This window comes from Colossoma macropomum, unplaced genomic scaffold (assembly GCF_904425465.1).
Source record: "Colossoma macropomum unplaced genomic scaffold, Colossoma_macropomum, whole genome shotgun sequence".
Lineage (NCBI taxonomy): Eukaryota > Metazoa > Chordata > Actinopteri > Characiformes > Serrasalmidae > Colossoma > Colossoma macropomum.
The window spans coordinates 42,642,483-42,666,208 of NW_023494805.1; the positions used below are offsets into that span (position 1 = coordinate 42,642,483).

Sequence of the window (23,726 nt, forward strand, 5' to 3'; positions counted from 1 at the left end):
AAAACACTGAAGGCGAACAGTTTCCATCAGGTAGAACTGAGTGGCTCTGAAATCACTTTTTACAAACAAGCAAAGTTTCAGTTTAAGATTTATTTTAATAAAAACTTTAAACTCAGATTCACAAATGAGTTTCCTTTACTAAACTGCATCTGTAGGTCTCTGTTCATAAACATAAACTAGACAAAACTAATTTACTATAAAATGAAAGTGTTTGTATAAATTCAGAAAAAAAATTTCATGCACCATAAATGACTTTTATATTGGAATATGGTAGGGCGTAGTTGGATGGCAGTAGCCTTCATGCACCATGAATGACTTTTATATTGAAATATGGTAGGGCCTATCTGGATGGCAGTAGGCTCAGTGCACCATGAGTGACTTTTATATTGAAATATAGTAGGGCGTAGTTGGATGGCAGCAGCCGTCATGCACCATGGAACACAGTATGTGTTCATTTATTATTGAGTTTTAAGTAGAAATTCAGTTTTAAATATCTGAAAATGAATTTATACCTTCCGAGAAACTGATTTTGACAAATCATAATAACATAATAAACATATGTACTGTATATACAGTACTGTGCAAAAGTTAGAGTCCCCCTTCATTTGTTTATTTTCAGTCAAAACAGCCAGTAAGTACAAATATTCATTTTGCAGCATCACACAAACTAAAGATAAAAATAATAAAAATAATACGGCTAAATCTACTCTCAGCTGTGAGAGTCAGTGAGTCACCCTTTCCCTTAATTCCAGCTTCCATTCTTCTCAGGAGACTCACTTTCAGCTCCTCAAAGAATCTGCAGACACACCTCCAAAGTTCAGTCTTAGAAGCTGGTTGATGATTTTCTGAAGTAATCAAACACATTTAATGGTGTTGAGGTCTGGACTCTGGGGTGGTCAGTCCATCATTCAGCTTCTTTGTTTGATGTGTCCGTCTCCTTTTCTCAGTGAGGTTCTTCTTGACAGCCACACATCCTTTCAGACCCACAGCGCTGAGTCGTCTTCTCACAGTGGAAGGATGGATCATTCTCAACACTGCAGTAACACTGACGTGGTGGTGGTGTGTTAGTGTGTGTTGCGCTGGTCTGAGTGGATCAGACACAGCAGTGCTGCTGGAGTTTTTAAACACCTCAGTGTCACTGCTGGACTGAGAATAGTCCATCAACCCAAAACGTCCAGCCAACAGCGTCCTGTGACCACTGATGAAGGACTAGAGGATGACCAACACTAACTGTGCAGCAGCAGATGAGCTATCGTCTCTAACTTTACATCTACAAGGTGGACTGACAAGGTAGGAGTGTCTAATAGAGTGGACAGTGAGTGGACACAGTGTTTAAAACTCCAGCAGCACTGCTGTGTCTGATCCACTCGTACCAGCGCAACACAAACTGCGATACACCATCCACTTTTGGCTTCATAGGATAGTGCTCTTGACCTTTATATATTTATAGAGGGCAGCAGGAATGCAAGAATCTCACAGCAAGAAGGGCCTGGGTTTGATTCCCGGCCGGGTGACCAGGGTCATTTCTGTGTGGAGTTTGCCTGTTCTCCCCGTGTCTGCGTGGGTTTCCTCCGGGTACTCCGGTTTCCTCCCACAGTCCAAAAACATGCAGTCAGGCTGATTGGACATGCTGAATTGCCCCTAGGTGTGAGTTTGTGTGACTGTGTATGCCTGTCTGTCTGCCCTGCGATGGACTGGCGACCTGTCCAGGGTGTATCCTGCCTTCCGCCCAATGACAGCTGGGATAGGCTCCAGCACCCCACCGCGACCCAGAAGGATAAGCGGTTTAGATGATGTATGTATGTACATATATATATCGCTGCTGTCGGGACAAAACCTTGTATCTCCTTTTTTTGCATTTTTCAGTTTTTGACAATGTGAAAATGCCTGTTTCCTTGTAAATTTCATGAAGAATGGACCAAAATGACTTGGAAAATACTCTGGTTCCATTGACTTACATTAAAAGTAAAGTAGGTTTTCTCTCTCTCTCTCTCTCTCTCTCTATATATATATATATATATATATATATATATAGAGAGAGAGAGAGAGAGAGAGAGAGAGGAAATATAAGAGAGCAGAGTTAGGCAGAGAAGTGTCTGAACAACAAGGAAGCAGGAAGTCAAACAAAACAGGCCCAATAGGCCCGTCCTTTCCGTCTTTCCCATCTCTGCCGGGCAGGCCTTGTGTCCAGTCATCTGATCGCCGGCTACCGAAATCAGGAACTAAGAAGTAAGACGCTGTGCTTGAACGGTGGCATCTCACAGTCACTGCTGACAACCAGAGCAAAACCTGAGGAAACGATCTGAGACGAGCAACTGAGACATTAATTATAATATTTCACATGATTGAGCAACAGCATCCCATCATATTTATCAAGCAAACCTACCTGCACCTAAGCCTGACTGGAAGCAGAATGAGTGATAAAATACAGAGTTTGACCTTGATTTCCAGTCAGCAGTGTTGCACCATCAAACGGGAACATCTCTGGCTAACAAGTCACAGAAGTTCATCGTATTGAATAAACACAGAGGCAAACAAAAACAGGACAAGGCCAGATTCAGTTAAAAGGTCCACTGAACGCAGCACGTACACAGACACTTCTGTTTTTATATATTAATGTAAACTGAAAAAAACTACAAAAACAGTAAAAAGTTAGGCAGCAAGGGTGGCAGACAAAACTCGTTAATCAACAGTAAAAGTATGTTTTCTTATTGGTCGATGTGTGTAAAATTAAATTTCTAAGAATTGTATTTCTTAGAAATGTTGCCTTTTTACTGTAATTCAACAGTTTCTCTAGTTTAACTAGTTATTCTGACATACCAAGTTTTACCATCATAATAGCATTAACAGCCATTAAAATCAACACAAACATCTGTGAAATAAACTTGATCATTTGTTTTTGGAAATTTACTTCTATTTCTGTAAATTAACAGCAGTGTTCAAATACAGTATATGTACTGTTTATTTACATGCATTTAACCTTTTCCCTCCCAAAATCAGGTACTGACCATTACATTTTACGGTGCTTTAAAATGACTTTTTTTGAACAGCGTACTTCACCTGTCTCCTGTGCGTCTATCCACTTCAAATTTACAGACATGATGTCTTTTGACATCCAATAATGGTTGTATTCATAAGCATAAGCAAAGACAGGTTTAAAAAAACAAAGTTGACAGGGGAAAAAACATTCAGACACTACATTAAATATACATGTATATGTAATATATGTATACTATAATATATATACAATGTAAAAGTTAAAGATAAATCAAGTTCTGCATATTAATGCTGCAAAAATAAAAATGTTCTCATGCATGTTTTGACATTATAAAAGGTGTTGCAGTTGTTAGAGAAGATTTCACGTAACAGGTAGCAATCATGGTGAAGGTGGAAGAGCTTCGTCAAGTTCTCAGGGAGAACATTTTTAAATAACATTCCAATGGAAAAAGCTACAGAGCCCATTAAGCCAAGAACTTAAACATCCCTTTCTGTACAACTGGTTCAATAATAGGCAAGTGGAAAGTTCATGGAAGTTCATGGACAGGTGCACCGTGCAGGATTTCTGTCAAACGAATGATAAAGAACGTAAAAGATAATCCAGCAGTCACTCACAGGATGACCTGCAAGCCCTGAACTGCATTCCTGAGAACATCCACAGCGAAGCATGAAGGTGGGAGTATCATGATTCAGAGCTACTGCTATGCAAACAGAACTAGAGCATCACATGCCATGCGAGGAAGCATGAATGGGGTGATGTGGACCCTTGTAACCATGAGGAACTGAAGATGGTTTGCTGAGAAGAACGGACCAAAACTCAACCACCGCACTGCAAACACCTTATTACTTCTTACTGTAGACGTCTCAAAGCTGTAACCGAGTTTTAATGTTATTAATATGTGCTGTCTAAATACTGTTTTAAATCTATATTTGTTTATGCTTATAAATACATACTTTTTAGTTCATATTTATCAGCACAGAGTTAAAAGACACAATGTGTGTAAATGTGAAGTGGATATATGCACTGGCAGGTTGATAAAAAACAAAAACAAAAGTGTCTGAACACTTGTTACCCCTCATGGTACACAGAAAAAAGTTGCTTAAAAGGTTGCTTTAAATTTGCGTCATTCAGATGTGTACATCAGGTCAACATGAATGAAACATGTTACATCAACACAATTACTCTGGATAAGTACTTAATCCATTTGTGTGGCACTGATGCACATGTGAATCTTTTCATCAGCTTTTTTCAGTATAGGTGTACAGTAGCTGTGCAGTGTATCCTCCCCCCACTGCCCCATTTATCATTGGTCAGTTTGTGACAACAGGACCACTGTTGTTCAGTTATTACAACCCCATTTCCAAAGAAGTTGGGATGCTGTGCAAAATGTAAATAAAAACTAAATTCAATGATGTGCAAATCATTAAAACCCTATATTTCATTGAAAATAGTACAAAGACAACAAATCAAATGTTGAAACTGAGAAATTTTATTGTTTTTTGAAAAATATTTGCACATTTTGAATTTGATGCCAACAACACGTTCCAAAAAATTTGGGACGGGGGCAAAAAAGGGCTGGTAATGTTGTGTTATGCTAAAAAACACCTGGTGGTTGATTGACAACAGGTCAGTAACATGCTTGGATATAAAAGAGCATCTCAGAGAGGCGGAGTCTTTCAGAAGTAAAGATGAGGAGGGGTTCACCACTCTGTGAAAGACTGCACCATCAAATAGAGCAACAATTCAAGAATAACGTTTCTCAACATAAAATAGCAAAGAACTTTAGCTTTTCATCATCTATGGTATATAATAACATTAAAAGACTCAGGGAATCTGGAGAAATCTCTGTATGTAAGGGACGAGGCCAAAAACCAGTATTTGCTGGCCGTGATCTTTGGGCCCTCAGACAGCACTGCATTAAAAACAGACATGATTCTGTAGTGGAAATCACTGCATGGGCTCAGAAACACTTCTGAAAACCACTGTCTGTGAACACAGTTCATCACTGCATCCACAAATGCAAGTTAAAACTCTAAAATGCAAAAATGAAACCAAATTTAAACAGGATCCAGAAATGCTGCCACCTTCTCTGGGCCCGAGCTCATTTGAAATGGACCGAAGGGAAATGGAAAAGTGTCCTGTGGTCTAATAAATCAACATTTGAAATTCTTTTTGGAAATCATGGACACTGTGTCCTCCGGGCTAAAGACCACTCAGCTTGTTATCAGTGCACAGTTCAGAAGCCAGTATTCATGATGGTATAGGGGGCATTAGTGCACATGGTATGGGTGACATGCACATCTGTGAAGTACCTGGAGGAAACCCACTCAGACACAGGGAGAACAGGCAAACTCCACACAGAAAGGACCCTGGTCACCCGGCCGGGAATCAAACCCAAGCCCTTCTTGCTGTGAGGCGACAGCACAGACCCAACGGGCCCGTCCTTTCCGTCTTTCCCATCTCTGCCGGGCAGGCCTTGTGTCCAGGCGTCTGATCGCCGGCTACCGAAATCAGGAACTAAGAAGTGAGACGCTGTGCTTGAACGGTGGCATCTCACAGTCACTGCTGACAACCAGAGCAAAACCTGAGGAAACGATCTGAGACGAGCAACTGAGACATTAATTATAATATTTCACATGATTGAGCAACAGCATCCCATCATATTTATCAAGCAAACCTACCTGCACCTAAGCCTGACTGGAAGCAGAATGAGTGATAAAATACAGAGTTTGACCTTGATTTCCAGTCAGCAGTGTTGCACCATCAAACGGGAACATCTCTGGCTAACAAGTCACAGAAGTTCATCGTATTGAATAAACACAGAGGCAAACAAAAACAGGACAAGGCCAGATTCAGTTAAAAGGTCCACTGAACGCAGCACGTACACAGACACTTCTGTTTTTATATATTAATGTAAACTGAAAAAAACTACAAAAACAGTAAAAGGTTAGGCAGCAAGGGTGGCAGACAAAACTCGTTAATCAACAGTAAAAGTATGTTTTCTTATTGGTCGATGTGTGTAAAATTAAATTTCTAAGAATTTCATTTCTTAGAAATGTTGCCTTTTTACTGTAATTCAACAGTTTCTCTAGTTTAACTAGTTATTCTGACATACCAAGTTTTACCATCATAATAACATTAACAGCCATTAAAATCAACACAAACATCTGTGAAATAAACTTGATCATTTGTTTTTGGAAATTTACTTCTATTTCTGTAAATTAACAGCAGTGTTCAAATACAATATATGTACTGTTTATTTACATGCATTTAACCTTCAGTCTGATGATTCTATAGTGGAAATCACTGCATGGGCTCAGAAACACTTGTGAAAACCACTGTCTGTAAAAACAGTTCATCACTGCATCCACAAATGCAAGTTAAAACTCTAAAATGCAAAAACGAAACCAAATTTAAACAGGATCCAGAAATGCTGCCACCTTCTCTGGGCCTGAGCTCATTTGAAATGGACTGAAGGGAAATGGAAAAGTGTCCTGTGGTCCGATGAATCAACATTTGAAATTCTTTTTGGAAAACATGGACACTGTGTCCTCCGGCCTAAAGACCACTCAGCTTGTTATCAGTGCACAGTTCAGAAGCCAGTATTCATGATGGTATAGGGGGGCATTAGTGCACATGGCATGGGTGACGTGCACATCTATGAAGGCACCATTAATATTGAATGATATACACGTTTTGGCAACATATGCTGCCATCCAGACGACGTCTTTTTCAGGGAAAGCCTTGATTATTTCAGCAAGACGATGTCAAACCACATTCTGCATGTATTACAACAACATTATTTTTCAAAAAACAATGAAATTTCTCAGTTCAATACACTTGGGCATGTTGTTAAACCATGCATTTCACTGTGGGCAGCTTTTTCCACTTCAACCCAAAGATGCTCAAATAGGCTGAGATCTGACTGTGCAGGTGCAGAATACAGGGGGTCTGGGGGTCTGAGTCCTTCTAATTAACCTCTTAGACCCTTCTGAATGTCTCAAAAGCAAAATTCTGGGGGGGTCCCTGAAAATAAACGTTATGACATCATGCTGTCTATTGTTTCCAATCTCATTGTTTATCTGCTTCACCCATAATCAGCTTCTGTGTTTGGTCTTCTTAACTAATTCGAGCTGCAGCACTGCTCTGCCTCAGGGTGGCGCTGTAGCAGACTGGAATTAGCCCAGAATTAGGGTTGCCACTTTTTCAACAAGCCAAAACTGGACATCCCTAAGCCCCAACACACTCAAAACATTCAAAATAACAGTTTCACACTGCTGCAGGTTTTCAGTGAATTTGTTGCTTTATCATTTGATCAATTGAAAAGTGTTTTTCTTGAGTAAGAAGTTCAGCAGACGCTGACTGGTTCATGGAAAACTTCCATTTAGTTGATCTGAAGTTTGATAAGCTCTGATTGAAGAAATGCCATCATGTTTGGTGATAAATGAGAAATGACACCTCTGCATTCTGCATATGTTGAATCGTTTGGATCTCAAGCCTTGAATTCTTCATTTTGAAACCATTCTCCTTGGAAAGAGCAGTAGCGCTTTTTTGAGGATTTCTTTCTTGGTCATTTTTTGTGCTTCTTTGTTTTAGACAGGTGCCATAACTTGTGGTAGCTCTCTTTATAATTGGCCATGGTGTTTTACACTAGCAAAATAAAACTGCTCCAATTTAAACATTTCAGCACGATATTTACAGACACGACATTCAGAGTCCTTTAAACTTCAGCAACACTTCAGCCTCAAAATCCTCATCAGTGACCCTGACTCTGTTTGGGGTGAGAATCAGGCCTGAATAATCTCTCCACTGCTGCAGAGCTGCTGCGGCTCCACAGCAGAACTAGATAAACATAATAAATAAAAAATAACATAATAATCCTCCTCAGTTTTCACAATTAATGGTCTTAAACACTGGAGTTAACGCAGAACTGCTAATTCACCAACTTTAACGCTGAAGACTGACACGCAGACTGCTGGTCACCATAGCAACGCAGATAACGAAACGGCAAAGAGAGAGATTTAAGACGAACATCGATAGTTTGGAGATGATTGGACTTATTTGCATTTATAGTCACTCAGCTGGTTTCCTGATACATTTAATCTGCAACAACTGGCGAAGCCGAAGTCGATTTCTCATTCTCCAGCTTCTTGTTGAATTGTCCCGTTCCACCTTAAATGGCGCAGCAGAATGGAGAAGCAGGAGAATGAGAAGCGACTTCAGCCTCGTAAAAAGTCGAACAGAGACATTTTACAAGAAGCTCGCGGAAAAGTTTCCTGCCGGAGATGTGAGAAAAGCGGCTACAGTTGACCTAAAGCTTAAAGCAGAGCAAAGTGCGTCTACAGCTATTAGCTACATTTCACGAAACTGTAGCGGCTACAGCTACAAAAATTTGTAGTTAGCTACACAAAGTAGCGCGCTACTTAGCTACCGCCCCATCCCTGCACACATCGAGCACAATGACTCTTGGACTCGTGCTGCTTATCTCAAATTTGGTCCTTCCTTCAGAATGATGCAGAAGGAACCTGGATTCAAGGTTGATTTAACACGAAAGGTAACATGGCCAACCACCCTTGGATTCAACCCACTTCTCAACAATCTTGTGCTGATGCTCCTCTGACCACTGGGGATGAACTTTCTTGTTCTTAAATGACAACATGGACACTCGACCTGGTCGCTGGTTGTCATAGCCCATTCACAATCAAATTTCCAACTTCACGAGTTGACGAGGACGTCACAATGTGCAAGGTAAGGGCTAAAATTCAGTTGCACCACCAATTCGTGGGAGAGATACATATTTAGTAACTACTAAGCTCAGCATAAAAAGTAGCTTGTGTCATGCAACCCTTTTCGATTTAGATTAAATGCTTCTGATATAACTAGCCTCCAGTCACTTGTCCACTCCCCTGACCTTTGCCTCTCACAAACATCCAAACTGAGCATGTGCAGTTTAAGGTCTTCTGGTCAGTTAAAAGGACCCTCCTGTTCATCAGACCAACAGAAAGAAGTCAGTCTTGGTGTGGTAATCGTACCAGCAGAATTCTAATCATGAGGTTGGTTCTGTATTTTGTCTCATTGTGGATCTCTGCATGGAGCACACAGGCTCAGGACCTCATGACACCAACTATAGACATTCTTGGGGAGCTGGTGAAACTCAGGAACATGGAGGAAAAGCTAAAAGCCATGGAGAACGAAATACAGGAGCTCAGGAGAGAGAAAGCAGGTAGGCTTTCAGGGATTTGGTGGTGGAAATGTAGGGTGTGAAAGAAGCAAAAGCCACTACTAAGGTGTTTGTTAGTTTTCACTGAGGACATAAATGAAGTGTCAAATATTTCAGCTTAACCTCTTAACATGGGATTAAATGTAGATACTGACATTGGTAATTACAACTGGGAGCTGGTCTATTGAAACACATATGATTGTACACCAGTTAGACAACATTCTGACCACCTCCTTGTTTCTACACTCACTGTCCATTTTATCAGCTCCACTTACTATATAGGAGCACTTTGTAGTTCTACAGTTACAGACTGTAGTCCATCTGTTTCTCTGATACTTTGTTACCCTGTTCTTCAGTGGTCAGGACCCCATGGACCCTCACAGAGCAGGTACTATTTGGGTGGAGAATCATTCTCAGCACAGCAGTAACACTGAGTGTATCGGTGTATGTTTTTCATTATGTTACAGACATTTTGATCTGAAGATTTCTGCTTAAATCCTTGGAATTTGTTTCTTATCCGCCTGTGCCCTACATGATACCTGGTACCTCCACTCGTCCAGTTGCATCATATGGCACAGACTGTCATTGCTAGACATCAGTGGTCATTTTCCTGCAGTTTTTAGTCCCAACCTGCATCTAACATGCTGCCCCCCCACTTAACACTATTGCATGTGATCCAGCCAATCAAGAACTTCTGTAGAAGTTAATTAGCTGGAGTAGGTGAGGCAGACTGTGGTTGGAACTAGACTCCACTGGAAAGAAGATCTCCAGGGTTGGTGACCACTGCACAGTACACAGTGGCACAAGCAGAATGGGATCACAAGATCTGTTCTGTCCTTGGAACATGGCCAACACTCCAAAGAGCCTGAACAGAAGGGTGACAAATCAGTATAATCCAAACAGGTTGGCAACAACAGTATCTGCCATTAGCCCTTGGTCAAATACAGGGTCGTGTAAAGACGAGAAGAGAACAGCCGATCCAGAGGTTCACTGATTCAAGGAAAAGGTCAGGAATCAAACTTTGACACCAGGTTGACTTTATGATATTTAACACAGAACCCAACGTAAGCATCTGGCTTTGGGACAAGCTTGATGGGGCTGCTTGAGTAACTGTGTGATTTCTTGATTACACTCCAGAATTTTACGTAATTCACCTTAGACTACTTTATTCTTGTGTTTGGGTAGCTGCATGCAACCATTCCAGGGGTCTCTTAATGTGGTATCTATGAGGTCACTTTAGTTGGATGGGGAGAACAGGTCAGGAAATTCTGTTGGAGGTCTATAATATCTGCTCTCTGGCTTGGTGAGAGTTGCTTTTCAAAGGGTACCAGAGCAGGATTGGAGGATTTTGAGCACACAAAGAAACAGGTACATCCGCATTCTACTTCTTTAAGGAGCTTGAGGTGGTATATTTAACGTGCATCACCCCAGTCCATCCACATCACCTTATAGTCACCCACCCCTACTCAACCCCTGAGAGAAGTTAGGTGAATGGGAGTAGTGGACCCCCACAAAGAACTGCAAGGGGTTTTGCCTCTTTTTCGCTGTAAGCTAATCCAGTCTGTCTACAGGTTTCAAGCTAATGAAATCAGGATCAATAGAGACTCTTTAAGACAGTTCATTTTCATTTTTTACTGTCTGCCGTCTAACCTTTTTGGCGGCCGGAGGATATTTAGAGAGTAGCCCCAAACACATCATCCTGTGACCACACCCTAGCACATGGAACACCAAAGCAATCACCTAGCAACACCCTGACAACCACCTGGAGTACTATAGTAACTGGTCGTCTCAACAGTGAGGATGGGAGATTCAGAGAGAAATGAACCAACCTTGAAGTGTTGCTAGTTAAGGAGGGTTGATTTCACTAATTCATGACATTTTGCTAAATAGTATTAAACCCTCGTCAGACGTTCTGAGGGAGATTTGGGAAAAGGGCTTAGACCAACATATCTCAGAGGAGGACTGGCTCAATATTTGTAAAAAACCTGTTTTCCAGATGTCCCTCATGTAGTGTTCATGAACTTAACTTTAAATATATACTTCACACCTGTTCGCCTACAAAAGATGTTTCCAGACATCTAATTTGTGCTTTAAATGTAAAACTGGAAAGGGTTGTTCTTTCATGCCTTTTGGCAGTGTGAAAAACTGGCATTTCCTGGGACAGCACGCAGATCACGGCAGAAAATATCTTTCAAACATGGTTTCAGACGTCCCCTGCCATCCCTGTATCTTTTGGGAACAGGAGCAGAACATATTTCTGATCCTGATGGCAGTTTTTTGTTTCTAATGTTTTCGTTTCTGGCAAAAAAAATGTATCCTAATTCGATGGGCCGGCCCCTCTCCACTGTCTGTTGAGCAGTGGGTTTCTCAAGCTCCCACTCTGCTTCCCTTGGAAGAACTGACTTATGACCTATTTTACCAAAGAGACAAATTCTGAAACTGTGGACCCCCCTGTGGCCTTATGTAGAAAATCTTCCTTAAAATCCTCTGTATGTTGGCCAGTTGTGTGAGATCTAAATGTATGATTGTCTATATTGAATAATGTGCAATAAAAAACAGAAAAAGCAAAATAAAGACAGTAAAAAACAAACAATACAAACCAAAGAAAAGAAATAAACAGGACAGAAATGAGAGAACGTACGAGAGGGCTATGAGCTTACAGCAGAGGAGCAGTACTGAGTGAAGAGCTAAGATTTAAAAGAGGAAATGGATGAGCTGTCACAAATATGCTGGGGCAAGGAATTCCAGAGCTTAGGGGCCACAGCACTAAAGGACCGAATACCTCAAGAGGACAATCTAACCTAGGGGACAACCAACAGCCCAGGGCCAGAAGACCTGAACTGACTTAAAGGGATGTAGGACGAAGGAGCTGAGCTAAGTATGGAGGTGCCAGACCATGTAATGCCTTAAAAGTAATGAGAAGTATCTTGTGTTTAATACATGAAATAATGGGAAGTCAGCGTAATCGGTATAAGACAGGAGTGATATGTTTTGCACGTTTGTTGAGGGTGAGAACTCCGAATACTGAATATACTGCAGTATATTTAAGGTATGCAAAGGTAACTCAAGTTTTCAAATTATGTAAAAAAGTGAGATACAAAGCAGTGGCATGTTAGACAGTTTAAACATCATTCATTAAAAAAGTCATGCCAATTGGTCATATTTGGAAATAACACTCAAATGTAAGGTGTCTCAGGGTCAATGCAGGGGATTGCTATGGATATTATTAATTCCACCATAAATCCATGTTCATTTTAAACAGTTCTGATGACGATGGGTGAAATGAAAATGAACCTAATTATGAATGAAGTTCTGATTGAAACCTTATAATGCTGCTTATTTTCTCCTCAAAGCAAAAGGGCTCTCTAAAACATACATTTATATGTATATTTGTATATGTTCCCAGAGAAAAAGGTTGCCTTTTCTGCATCACTGTTGGCCTCTGGAGAGGGACACACTGGACCCATGAGCCCTGTGCCGTCACCACTGATCTACAAAAAAGTCTTCAGCAACTACGGAAACGGCTACGACTCAAATACAGGTACAGTAAACGGGAATTAGTATCAGGAAGGTCAATCAGTCAACCAATGAGCTGATCAGCTCACCAACCAATCAGCACTCAGTAGCAGTAATGCTAATCACTCAGCACTTATCAGCAGTAATGCTAACCAATAAGCATCACCCCATTCCAAAACCATCTGCATTAATATGGAGTTGGTCCCCCTTTGCAGCTCTAACAGCTTTCAGTCTTCTGGGAAGCTTCCTACAAGATGTTGGAGAGTGTCTGTGGGAATTCAGTCAAATGTTCATCAGTGAGCTTAGACACTGGGATCGTCATCCCAGTTCATCCTGAAGGTGTTTAGTGGGGTTGAGGTCAGGGCTCTGTGCAGGCCATTGGAGTTCCTCCACACCAAACTCGTCAAACGCTGTCTTTATGGAGCTGCTTTGTTTACAGGGTCTCAGTCATGCTGGAACAGAAAAGGGTCTTCCCCAAACTGCTGACACAAAGCTGGAAACATATAATTGCCTAAACCCTGAACAACAGCCCCAGCCCATTATTCCTCGCCAAACCCAGATTCATCCATCAGACTGACGGATAGAGAAGCTGATTCGTCACTTCACAGAACACGTTTCCACTGCTCCAGAGTCCAGTGGCGGCGCTTTACACCCCTCCAGCCGACGCTTGGCATTGCGCATAGTGATCTTAGCCTTGTGTGCAGCTGCTCAGACATGGAAACCCATTTCATGAAGCTCCTGACGTACAGTTCTTGTGCTGAGCTTGGAGCTCTGCAGAGTAGAGCATAAATGATTTTTACATGCTTTAAGTACAGCCACTCTGTGAGTGTGCATGATCTACCGCTTCGTGGCTGAGCTGTTGTTGTTCCTAGACACTTCCATTTCACAATAATACCGCTTACATGTGGCAAAGGTAAAGGCATCCAATGGTAGTGCATGTTTAAAGTGACTGAGCTCATCAGTATGACCATCTACTGCCATTGTGTGTCTGTGGAGACTGTGCTTAACTGTGTACACCTGTCAGCAATAGGTGCAGCTAAAACACCTGAACTCAGTAATTAGGAGGGGTGTCCACATATTTTTGGCCATATCATGTAAAGAAACTTATCAATAGGCAGCTAACACATCACCTTGATGTAAGCAGTATCCTATCAGGGATGCAGTATTATTATATGTGCACTACATACCAAGCAACATGGTGCAGCAATATTTATTGATTAGCTTAAGCGTTTGATTCTGTTAATATCTTACTAAACAGATTGAGCAGTATTGGGGTTTTGGATCACTTTTTGGCTTGGTTCTACCTCTCTCATAGGGTACAGTGTGTTAAATTGGATACTTGTCTTTCTCATCCTCTTCATGTTACTAAAAGTTCCCCAGGGCTCAATATTAGGTCCTACTCTATTTATTAACAACATTCCTCATGCTGCTCGTAATTCGTTTATTTACTTATATGCTGATGACAAAGCCTTGTTTGCCACTGGTCCTTCTCCTGCATCAGTAGTAACACTACTCCAGGAGAGATTCCTCCAAATTCATCAGGCTTTCAATAACCTATTTTTCATTGAACCCCACCAAGACCAAAGTTATGTGGTTCGGTCGGAGGGGTGCGGAACCCACTACTTCTCTTGAGATCACCACTAGGGAGGGAATGGTCTTGGAACCGGACATCACTTACAAGTACTTAGGAATCTGGTTAGACAGTACATTATCTTTTGTCCAGTTTCCAGGCAAAACTCTTTTTTTTTTATATATATATATAGAAATAGCTCTTTGTTCCACGGTTTGATTATGTTGACATCAATTATAGATTTGCATCCAAAAGTTTGCTTCAAAAGCTTGACCCTCTCTATCATTCTGCTTTATGGTTAGCTACAAACACCCCTTTCAAAACACATCACTGTGCTCTTTATTGATTGGTTAAATGGCCGTCTTTGACTGCTCAACGTAAAATTCACTGGTTTATGCTCATCTATAAAACTTTGCTTGGACTTTCACCGCCTTATTTATGTGAGCTACTGCAACCAGAATCTGCTACATATAACACCATGTGTGTATTGTGTGTTTGTGACATCTTCTTTCCCTTTTCTCTCTTACAAGTGTCTTGTGGCTCTCGCCAGGCTGCCATTGTAAATAAGAACATGTTCTTCATGGCTTTCCTGGTTAAATTAAAGGCTAAATAAAATTTTAAAAATCAACAGGGGTTCTGTCTACCAGATTTAAAATGAGCGTCTCAGCTAAACCATCAGGCTATGAAGCTTTTGGTAATGTGGGCGATCATTTTAAACTGTGCTCTGTATAGCAATGGCCACTCTGTTCGCCAAGGGCTTTTTCACCAGTATTTATCCACATTGCTGAACTTCTAATAGCAGTGCACTGAATTTGATGGGGAGTTTGAGATCAACAAGGTGCTGCAGCACGAACAGAGATTTGAAACGTTAATGGAATTCCCCTTTAACCCTTTCTTGAAGATTTACTGTGGAATTTGTGTGTAAATGTGTGTAAAAGCAGCTTTAGTGTTTTTATCCTGTTTTCTGAACGTCTGGTCTGATTCCTCTCTCTCTCTCTCTCTCTCTCTCTCTCTCTCTCTCTCTCTCTGTCTTTTTCAGGGATTTTCACTGCTCCGATTAAAGGAGTTTACTTTTTCAGGTTTTACGCTCACTGTCAGGGTGGCAGGAAAATGGCTGTCAGCCTGTACAAAAATGATAAGCTGCAGTGCTCTGTGTATCATTGGAAGGTTGTGTTCAACACCAACGCCAGCAATGGGATTGTTCTGACTCTGGAGAAGGAAGATCAGGTCTACACCAAGCTCTGGGAGGACAGCTGGGTGTACGATGATCCAGCTGGCTACACAAGTTTCAGTGGATTTTTGCTTTTCTCTCTTTAATTGTAAACCTGAAATTCTGAAACGTCATAGATTCAGCATTTACATCGTATGACAGCATTTACATTACGCCTTAATTTGTGGGTGTGGGTTATATGGCAGGGCTTACAAGCAAAAAAAAAGAATTGAATCATAAAGGGAATGTATTTCTCAGAACCTGGTAATAAAGTCTGTAGGTGTACAGTTACAGACTGTAGTCCATCTGTCGCTGTACAGTTTGTTTCGCCCATGCATCATTGGTCAGTTTCTCACCACAGGTCTGCTGTTGTTCAAATATTATTTGGCTGGTGGTCCATTCTCAGCCCAGGAGTGGTCAGAGACCACTGAAGAGCATTACTTACACAAACTGTACCAGCAAGGTGGAGGCGTTTCTGATAAAGTGGCCAGGGAGCGTGATAAAGAAAGTCTTGTATGTGCTTTGCTCTTTCAGTAAATGTAATGTTAGATAACCTGCATGTGGTGTGAGATTCAGGGAATTAACTTTTACTTACACAAGATTAAACAAACTAATATTAAATATTAAACACTAAATATGTATTTTTCTGATTGATTTTACACAACATGACTACTATACACATAATAAAACGGACTGCTTCATTAAAACATGACTCCTGTGAATCAATACAATGTTCGTTTGATAGAAACATTTCGGTCACAGGTCTCAAAGTACCTTCACTTCACGTAATTATTTTTTTGCTTGCTAACTTGATACGTATTCAAACAGGCTCTAATAAAGTAGGGCCTGGTTGTGTGGTATTAGCCTTCCATGCACAAAGAATTATTTTTATGCTGAAATATAGTAGGTAGTAGTTTTTCTAGTGAGTAACTAGTGGGAATTCAGTTTTACCTCCTGAGGAATCTATTTTGATAAATCATAACACAACATCAATATATTCAGTACCGTTCCCCTTCATTTGTTTAATTTCCAGTCAAAACAGCCATTAAGTACAAGTTATTCATTTTTGAGCATCACACAAATTAAGGATAAAAATAATACAGCTAAATCTACTCTCAGCTGTGAGAGTCAGTGAGTCACTCTTCACCTTAATTCCAGCTTCCTTTCTTCTCAGGAGCCTCACTTTCAGCTCCTCAAAGAATCTGCAGACACACCTCCAAAGTTCAGTCTTAGAAGCTGGTTGATCATTTTCTGAAGTAATCAAACACATTCAGGGGTGTTGAGGTCTGGACTCTGGGGTGGTCAGTCCATCGTTCAGCTTCTTTGTTTGATGTGTCCGTCTCCTTTTCTCAGTGAGGTTCTTCTTGACAGCTACACATCCTTTCAGACCCACAGCGCTGAGTCGTCTTCTCACAGTGGAAGGATGGACAGAAACACCTGTGGATGTTTTCAGATCTGATCAGCTTGATTTTCTCCTCTCTCTCAGAGATGAAAGCTTTAAGTGCTGTTTATCTGATGGGGGCAGTTTTGGGGTCTGCCAGCTCTTCCAGATGGTTGTTAGGAGCCTCACTTTCTCTGTAGCTTTTAATCAGTTTTTGAACTGCAGTTTTGAAAACAACTGGTTTTTCACCTTGACTGTCTCCTTATTCATGCAAGTGATTATCTTATATTTAATCTTATATATAATCTCCTGAAACACTACAAACTTGTGCTTAATGGTAAACTAGTGACTGCAGGAGCAGGACTGAGTAAAACTGGCTTAGCCACCCTCTGCTGGCCATGAAGTCACTCAGACAGGAGCTCATATTCTGTTCATTACGGTAATCAGCCCTGAAGAACACAGGACTTTCAGGAAGTGGACGTTCCCTCAGAAATCTGCCTTCAGCTCCACAGCAGAACTCAGACGGTGAGTTCAGACAGTTTACTGGAAACACTTCAAAGCATTAATGAAGCTGATTATTCTCTTTTATAGCTTTACATAAAAGCATGCAGTTCCTCATCCGGCTCCTCTGTTTACTCATGTGTGCTGCCATGGTTCTGAGTCCAGTTCAGCTACTATCCATGCCTCAAACACAAGGCCAGTGGGCCACGTCAGGCTGTGGCACAATCCTATTCAGCCTGCAAAACCATTTTAATGTTCTATTAATATTATCCCATTACACCTTGAACTGCACTGCAGTTCCCAGCATGCACTGCTATATAATGTGTGCCCCCCCCCAAGAGTGATCTAAGGGACTGCACCAGAGAACTTGTATAGAGAGGAGAATTCCTGCTCTGTAATGTCTTCTGGGTTTCTCAAACACTAGAGGGCGCTCCCAAGCGAGTCTAAAATGAATGGGTTAATATGGGGCATTTGAGCAAAATCATAGTTTATAAATGCTTAAACATTTTAATATAAATGAATATATTTATTTCCTGAACACAGAGCAGAGTAAGACATTTTAACACTGCTGTTAAATTTTTAAGAGCTTTTAAACTCGAGTTATAAGGGTTTAAAAGGCGCTTTATGTACATTCATGACGTCAGTAAGTGCGAACAGCCAATGAGCTGTTCTGCTTGCCAGCCAATCAGCACTCAGTAGCAGTAACGCTAACCGATCAGCACTCAGTAGCAGTAATGCTAACCAATCAGCGCTCAGTAGCAGTAATGCCAACCAATCAGCACTCAGTAGCAGTAATGCCAACCAGTCAGCGCTCAGTAGCAGTAATGCCAACCAATCAGCGCTCAGTAGCAGTAATGCCAACCAGTCAGCACTCAGTAACAGTAATGCCAACCAATCAGTGCTCAGGAGCAGTAATGCTAACCAGTCAGCACTCAGTAGCAGTAATATTAACCAATCAGCACTCAGTAGCAGTAATGCTAACCAATCAGCGCTCAGTAACAGTAATGCCAACCAATTAGCACTCAGTATCAGTAATGTTAACCAATCAGCAGTCAGTATCAGTAATGCTAACCAATCAGCACTCAGTATCATTAATTTTAACCAATCAGCACTCAGTAGCAGTAATGCTAACCAGTCAGCACTCAGTAGCAGTAATGTTAACCAATCAGCACTCAGTATCAGTAATGTTAACCAATCAGCACTCAGTAGCAATAATGCTAACCAATCAGCACTCAGTAGCAATAATGCTAACCAATCAGCACTCAGTAGCAGTAATGCTAACCAATCAGCACTCAGTAGCAGTAATGCTAACCAATCAGCACTCCGTATCAGTAATGTTAACCAATCAGTACTCAGTAGCAGTAATGTTAACCAATCAGCACTCAGTAGCAGTAATGTTAACCAATCAGCACTCAGTAGCAATAATGCTAACCAATCAGCACTCAGTAGCAGTAATGCTAACCAATCAGCACTCAGTAGCACTAAAACTAACCAATCAGCACTCAGTATCAGTAATGTTAGCGTCCTGCTGCCCGAAACCCGTTTGCTGTAGAATAAAGGAAACATTCAGGTGAGTTTTCTTTGCTTTTTTAGTGAAATTAATTCTTCTACTATCTAAAACTAAAGGAAAGTTCTGATTCAGTGATTAGAAACTATTTTAACCTTTTGTTTTTAGCCATTGAGCTCCATTCATTCCCATTCATTGAGGGCTGGCTCGTGGGCGCCCTCTAGTGTTTTGCAGTTCTTTTTGATCTAACGGGGAAAATAGGAAGTGGTCAGGCTCCTCATAAACCGGCTCTGACTGCAACACAAAAACAAAACAAAAAATAAAGGTGCCAAATGTCTATCTGAAGTGAATGGGCAGTTTAAAAAACCTTCTGTCCACTGGGGACATTTGAAGAGGTTTAACAGTTTTCTAATGTAGTCTACTGTTTTATATAAAACAGTTTGTTTTTATTCAAAATTGTTTCTGAATCGTTCAGGTATTAGGTAATAGTGCCTATTTTTTTTCCATTGTAGTTTTGGCATATTTAAAAAAACAACGGCCAGTTGGGGTCGTGGCAAAATATTATATAAAAATAAAAATTAAGTAAAAAGCAAAGAAGAAACAGTGATGAGTCTGATGGTGAAGTGAGGACTGTGTTCAGATCTGAGTCTGAAGAGCTGCTGTGAAATGCGTCCTGCACGATTCACAAAGACCTCAAGTTCATTCAGAGTGGAGGCTGAAATTAAGCACCTTTCTTTCTTTCTTTCTTTCTTTCTTTCTTTCTTTCTTTCTCTACATTTTAGTTGGTGTGTGATGTAATCACTCTACTCTGTATCAGTGATCAATGATATGGTCAGTTTGCTGCAGGAGTTAGTTGAGCCATACTATATAAGGTACAAAGGTCTTTGCCACACCTTCACTGTTCTCTGCACATCAGAAGTTTGGGGACTCTTCCTTTGAAATCAGACACTTTGTGCTGTTTCTTTTTCTACTGATTTACAAACAAGACTAGGCAGAGCCCGGATTTGCTGGACTGCAGTGGGCTGCATGACATTTGTGTCATAAACGTGAGTTATTCTCGCAAAGACAAATACTTTGACCTTTGAAAAAATTCAAATATCTAAAGCTTAAAAACAAACTTAATTGATTTTAAATAGATTTTTAACATTTTCTCATTTAAGTGACCAAATTCATATTACCGCAATACAGATTTTAAAAAAGTGTAAATAATGCTTTTCATACTCTGAATACTATTGTGAGACTAAATGTTTTAAAGGTAATAAATAAAACATGCATATATACTTTATAAAATGTAGTGTTTTGCAGTTTTATCTCATTACCACAACACACTGACAGCCAGGTTTTTCTTTTGGTTCACTTCCTAAGAAAACATTACACAGAAAACACTAAAAGTAAATAGATTCAACAGATTCATATTTAAAAAAGCGAAAAGATCAATAAATATTGGTGTAAATATTGGTAATAAGGAAGGCAAATGTGAACACATTACGGTAATGAGAACTGGAGTGAAAAAGGACAAAAAAGGTAAAACCTGTTGCTGCACCATTTAGAGCTCCAGTTGATCTACAAAATTATATAAATATTATTGTATGCATCTCTACGACACTGAAATATTGATCGGCGTAGTTTGAGGCTGTTTTGTACTTACAGTACCGGATATAAACACACTTGCGTTATGTGCAGGGTGACCAATTAACATTCTAGTCTGCCTACCTGCAGTGTCCAGTATATTGTCCACTTTTTGTCCATTTTTTTGCGAGAAACTTTGTCAGTACATGTTTTCTCTAGTACTACTACTAATATGAAAATATGAAAAAATCAAAAAGACTAAAATGTGTGTTCTCTGGATTTCATATTTCTAACTGCTGTTGTGATGAATAAATCTATAAAGGCTGAATTAGTTAGGCTTAAATTATCAAACTCTGAAACTCTTATTAGCATAACAACAGATTCTAAGATGCGTTCTACTCGCACACACATTCACATTAACGTCTACAGTTACACAGAATTAGGACAAGCAGATTTATGATGTTCTCTTGAGAGTGTAAATAAAGGCAAGGCAAGTTTATTTATATAGCACCTTTCATGTAAAAGAGAAAAGAAACTAAAAACATGATTAAAACTCGATTAAGCCAATAGATTTGAAAGAGAAAATAACTAAATTAAAAATCAAATTAGAAATCAGATTATGAAAATTAAAAGCCTAATAAAAAAATTAAAAATTAAATCAGGCTAATAAAGTAAATATATGAGCAAAGAACACTAGCATATAGGCTAACAGTACTAGCAGCTTCCAAGTTAGCTAATGTTACGCTGTTGAACTCTTTATAAAGTCATAATTCTAAACACAGCGATCGACACATGAAAATACCGTTAAACATTCACATTCTGGTGCACTTAGTGGTCGTGCACTAGTGCTTGGTGACTTTATCCTCACCTGAAAGAGTGAAAAGTTGCGAAAAACACCATTTTCACTATAAAGTGAGAATTTCCTTCTGAAGTCAGAAGCAGCTTGAGATCAAATAAACACTGACTCAGCGCTGTGTCACTGCACCTGTTATTAGGTGCTATGCTTATGTTATGTTTGGGGTTTGAGTATGAAGTCACTTCAGTTAATAAGATGTATACTGCCACCTACTGTGCATGTTTCAACAATTGGTATCAATCAGTCAGTCAGTGACTCAGTGAGAGACAAGAACGAATCATAACAGCAAAAGTTTTGTTTACAAAAAAGATATATATTCCAAATGTTTGTGTATATTTATCTTCAGCACTCTTCACGCTCATCAGAGTATCTTCCTTGTCATAAATAGTGCGTCTAAACTCTGCCTTTTCCTCGAATTTGCAGCCTTGGACAGTGAGCGCTGTCTCTCCGTGAGGTTCCTGGGGTCAGAAACCTGAGAGAGATTGACCTCTCTACTCTCTGACCGCAGGAATGAAGCCACTGGCTCTGCTTCCGACAGATCTGACACCCGGTGAGGAGTCCAGGGGTCGCTCCAGCCGTACTGTTCCGAGCTTGGAGAACCGTATCCTGGCCCAGGCCTCATCCATTCTGTCCCAGCCTCTTTCCTCAGCTCCAGCACGACCAGCTCCAACCTCGTCCATCTCCTCCCCCTGTCCAGCTCTCCAGCCATCCCGACTCTCCTCCACCCAGCTGAAGCAGGATCTCTTCCAGTTCCCCTCTGTCTCCTCCTCTCTCCGCCCTCCTCACTCCCTCAGCACTGCACTGCAAAGCACAACGCCCCCTGCTGGAGGGCTTTCTGCTGGTGGGGTTTCTTCCAGTGGAACGTCTGTTGGAGGGCTTTTTTCTGAAGGACTTTCTGCTGAAAGGCTTTCTGATGGAGGGCTTGCGCCTGGAGGGCGTTCTGGCGGACTTTCTGCTGGTGAGGTTTCTGCTGTTGGACCTTCTGCTGGTGAGGCTTCTGCTGGTGGACCTTCTGCTGGTGAGGTTTCTGCTGGTCCTGACGAAGATCAGCCAAGTCTGGTACATAGAAAGAGAGTTTGGAAGCAGGTGAGCCTGTGCTCCACTAAAGATGTCCAGTCACGTAATGAGGAGTTGACCAAGGTATGTGGTTGAACATTGTGCTGGTGTTCTGGTTTTAAATGAAATCTGCATGTAACTATTTACTTAAATACTTAAATAGTTTTGTTAGTATATACCAGTTTTGATAAAAATAAACAAATAAACAGAATTAAAACACAAAATAATGCCAAGCCGTATTGTTTTTATGTTTTTAGCCAGAGTATTTTCGAAAACGTTTGTGTCTGTTGATAAATCTTAAGTGGAAGAATAAGAATTAATAATTGAAGTTTGTCCATTTCTGAGTGCAGTTATCATTATGGTGTGGCATGCGATTCGTAAGGGGTTGAAACAGTTATTCAGCTTTACCAACAATTTTGACAATTAAAAAATTGTGGACAAATATTTATGCTGTCCAAAGTAGAGTTCATGACTTAACCTGAAGGGGGCAGCTGTTCACCTGTAGGATTGAACCTGTGAGCAGGTGTAGAAATAAACGAAACAGTAATGACTGAAAGCTTAAAAGGAAGTAAAGTCTGGGAGCATTTTCTTAAAACAATGGACAAAATAGTCACACACAACATATCATTGCTGTCAGAACAAAACCTCGTATCTCCATTTTTGTTTTTTTGTTTTTCAGTTTCTGACATAATTTGAAAATGCCTGTTGTCCTTTACATTGTGTGTAAATTTCATGATGAATAAACCAAAAGAAGCGACCCAAAATGACTTGGAAAAAATTCTGGTTCCATTGACTTACATTAAAAGTAAAGTAGGTTTTTTCCTTCTGCTGTAAAGTTACCATTTTGGAGATACGAGGTTTTCTTCTGACAGCAGCGATAAGCAAGTCTATCAAGCCCACTTTCCACAGAAGCACAATGTTACCTTTAAAACACCTGGAGCATTAATGGAGCGATGCAGTGAGATATTAGAGGAGAATTTAATCTCATCTGCCAAGAAACTGAATCTGCAGAGAAGCTGAAGGTTTCAGGACCCCAAATATGCAGCCAGAATAACTCAAGACTGGTTAAAGGTGCTTGTGTGGCTTTACAACAGCTTGGCAACAAAGTACTGAAGTTGTTTATTTGTAGTGTCTGAATACTTTACCCTAATAATTTTGTTCCCTAACAAGTTTGTCTCCAAAACAACTTTGTTTTAAACATATCTTTGTTTATGCTTATGAAAACAGTATAAACATAACAGATTCACCCCCCATGCTTAACGCTTAGCAAGGTGTTCCTATCATCAAATGCTGCTCCTGTTTTTTTCATCTAAATATCCCTTTGGTGATTGTGGCAAAGAGT

At 40.4% G+C, this 23,726-nt stretch overlaps 2 protein-coding genes across 3 annotated transcripts in view; both read left to right on the forward strand.

Annotated features, from left to right (window-relative positions):
* The first annotated feature begins 8,966 nt into the window (after nucleotides 1-8,966).
* On the forward strand, nucleotides 8,967-16,221 carry LOC118826283 (complement C1q-like protein 3). Its single transcript, XM_036597210.1, has 3 exons — nucleotides 8,967-9,221; nucleotides 12,625-12,759; nucleotides 15,344-16,221. Exons 1-3 carry the CDS (start codon nucleotides 9,047-9,049, stop codon nucleotides 15,619-15,621), a joined length of 588 nt encoding a protein of 195 aa, XP_036453103.1. The 5' UTR covers nucleotides 8,967-9,046; the 3' UTR covers nucleotides 15,622-16,221.
* An 888-nt stretch (nucleotides 16,222-17,109) lies between these two features.
* The window catches only part of LOC118826273 (telomerase protein component 1-like), a 60,221-nt gene continuing 53,604 nt past the window's right edge, over nucleotides 17,110-23,726 (forward strand). The window contains exons 1-2 of one of the 2 annotated variants that reach the window (XM_036597194.1): nucleotides 17,110-17,420; nucleotides 21,752-22,468. In XM_036597194.1, coding sequence (XP_036453087.1) covers nucleotides 21,839-22,468 — 630 coding nt within the window. In that variant the 5' untranslated portion in view covers nucleotides 17,110-17,420; nucleotides 21,752-21,838. Of the gene's footprint in view, nucleotides 17,421-19,838; nucleotides 19,950-21,751; nucleotides 22,469-23,726 lie in introns of those variants that run through there. The other variant, XM_036597195.1, reaches the window with a different exon arrangement.

Excerpts from the sequence above, each read along its gene's own strand:
- LOC118826283 (XM_036597210.1), top strand. The coding sequence starts at position 9,047 with ATGAGGTTGGTTCTGTATTTTGTCTCATTGTGGATCTCTGCATGGAGC. Across the intron at positions 9,222-12,624 it reads GCTCAGGAGAGAGAAAGCAG|AGAAAAAGGTTGCCTTTTCT; the intron begins GTAGGCTTTCAG and ends ATATGTTCCCAG. Across the intron at positions 12,760-15,343 it reads CGGCTACGACTCAAATACAG|GGATTTTCACTGCTCCGATT; the intron begins GTACAGTAAACG and ends TGTCTTTTTCAG.